Source organism: Mesoplodon densirostris, chromosome 8 (genome assembly GCF_025265405.1).
Source record: "Mesoplodon densirostris isolate mMesDen1 chromosome 8, mMesDen1 primary haplotype, whole genome shotgun sequence".
Classification (NCBI taxonomy): domain Eukaryota; kingdom Metazoa; phylum Chordata; class Mammalia; order Artiodactyla; family Ziphiidae; genus Mesoplodon; species Mesoplodon densirostris.
The window spans coordinates 106,044,932-106,047,089 of NC_082668.1; the positions used below are offsets into that span (position 1 = coordinate 106,044,932).

At 40.1% G+C, this 2,158-nt stretch overlaps 1 protein-coding gene across 1 annotated transcript; it reads right to left on the reverse strand.

Annotated features, from left to right (window-relative positions):
- Positions 1-504: 504 nt before the first annotated feature.
- On the reverse strand, positions 505-1,146 carry LOC132495269 (glycine cleavage system H protein, mitochondrial). The gene has a single exon (XM_060107044.1). It carries the CDS (start codon positions 1,110-1,112, stop codon positions 591-593), a length of 522 nt encoding a protein of 173 aa, XP_059963027.1. The 5' UTR covers positions 1,113-1,146; the 3' UTR covers positions 505-590.
- Between the last annotated feature and the right edge of the window lie 1,012 nt (positions 1,147-2,158).

A 2,158-nucleotide genomic window follows, 5' to 3' on the forward strand; every position in this document is an offset into this window, starting at 1 on the left:
ATCTTTCAATGCATTAACGAATTTGGCTATCTGCTAAGAACATGTTCATCCCTGTTTTTTTTTTTTTTAAGAAGTTGAATATTTTATTATTAAACTGTTTCTTATTTTCCTGCAAGGCTGTTGCTTCACTGTATAAAAATAGCACCAGCAAACACAGTATATTGCAAAATTAAAATAGTAATGTTCTTCACTGGACACTATACAACTAACAAACTTTTCTCCACTGTCATTTATTTCCAGTGGCAAGTTCATTGAGTATTTTGACCCAAATCCAGGGATGGCTGTAAGCAAGTTACAATACTATATAAGGTTAAGATAACAATGTTATCCTTGAACTAATTTTTATAACTAGTTTTACCACAGATAATTTCAGGAATTCTGAGTATTATAACTGGAGACTAGCCTAAAAATCACAGGGTGTTGTGAAAAAGATGCATGGTGTTTATGTGAAATCATTAGGAAGTTAAGGTGTATTTTCTTCAGGCAACATTGTTGCTAAAAGTTGATTTTTAAAAATCTATCCACCACTAATTTAAGACAACTATACTAGATTAAGTTGTTTCCAACTAGTTTATTTAGGGGTTCCATTTTCACTCCTCAATAGATTTTATGTATTTCTCATATGCTTCTTCACTCATTAGTTCATCTAGTTCTGAAGGGTTACTGAGTGTCATCTTGATCAGCCAACCATCTTCATAACAAGATTTGTTGACAAGTCCTGGATTTTCTGCTAGAGCTTCATTAATTTCAGTTACTTCTCCTGATAGAGGAGAATAGAGTTCACTAGCAGCTTTCACACTTTCCAAAGCACCAAATTCCTCTTGTTTGTTCAATTTTGTCCCAACTTCAGGCAGACTACAGTAAACAACATCTCCCAAAGCTTCCTGTGCAAAACTGCTGATTCCCACTGTTCCAACACCGTTTTCTGTTGTTACCCATTCATGTTTGTCTGTGAATTTACGACCCGACAACAGAATGGGGCCGGTGCACAGCGGCCGGACGGCGCCCACCCGCAGTCCCCAGGGCCACGGCGGGCAGGGCGCGTTGGGCGCAGAGATGGCACGCAGGCTGCAGACCACGGCCCGCACGCTCCGCGCCACTCGCAGCGCCATGTTCGCAGGGGTGCAGAGGGTCTCCGCGCAGCATCTAGAGCACCCCCGGCCGGAGGGGGCGGGGCCTGTTCATCCCTGTTTTGAGGATTTTGTTTTTCAGTTTCATTTGATTTATTTCCCCATCCTTTGTTTTAACATTTTTTTTTTATTTTAGGTACAGCAGTAACAAAAGCACATATATTATTTTGTTTCAAATGTTCCTTAGGTGTGTTTCCTTCCTACAAAATATGAGTCATGGAAATGTTTAATACCTGTGCCCATGTGTACCTGGGCTATAAAAAAAAAAAAAAAAAAAAAAAACTCTACTGTAGGAATTCTACTTTGCAACAACTTGTCCACCACACCAGGTATGACTAAACAAGATAATTCTTGACACTTTAGAACAGTGTGAAAAGTCAAATTTATCACCTCCCTAAATAAATTGTCTCAGAAAATGGTTATAGTGTTTACTTTGTTACACTAACCTTCAAAACAAGGGGAATCTTTAAATTTCATCCACAAATGGATGAAGTATTCTGGTTTAAATTTGGAAGAATATTTCAAGAAATGGCCATAATTAGTACATCTTTTAAGAGGAATCCCACTCTGTCCATATGACTTGTGTGTGTGTTTCTATTTTAAATATAATGAGCTCAATTGTACTCAGATCACAGATAATGTCTGTTTGGTTTGATTGTCTTGATATACTTGATGCATAATATTGCTATTTCCCATGAGAGAATTAGATTACCTCATCCTGATTAAATCATACTTGGACATGCAATTTGCTTTGGCCAATAAAAATGAATATGTGGGGCTTCCCTGGTGGCGCAGTGGTTGAGAGTCCGCCTGCCGATGCAGGGGACACGCGTTCGTGCCCCAGTCCGGGAAGATCCCACATGCCGTAGAGCGGCTAGGCCCATGAGCCATGGCCGCTGAGCCTGCGCGTCCGGAGCCTGTGCTCCACGACGGGAGAGGCCACAACAGTGAGAGGCCCGCGTACCGCAGGAAAAAAAAAAAATGAATATGTGACATACACTCCTTCTAAGAAAATGTTTTAAATTTCA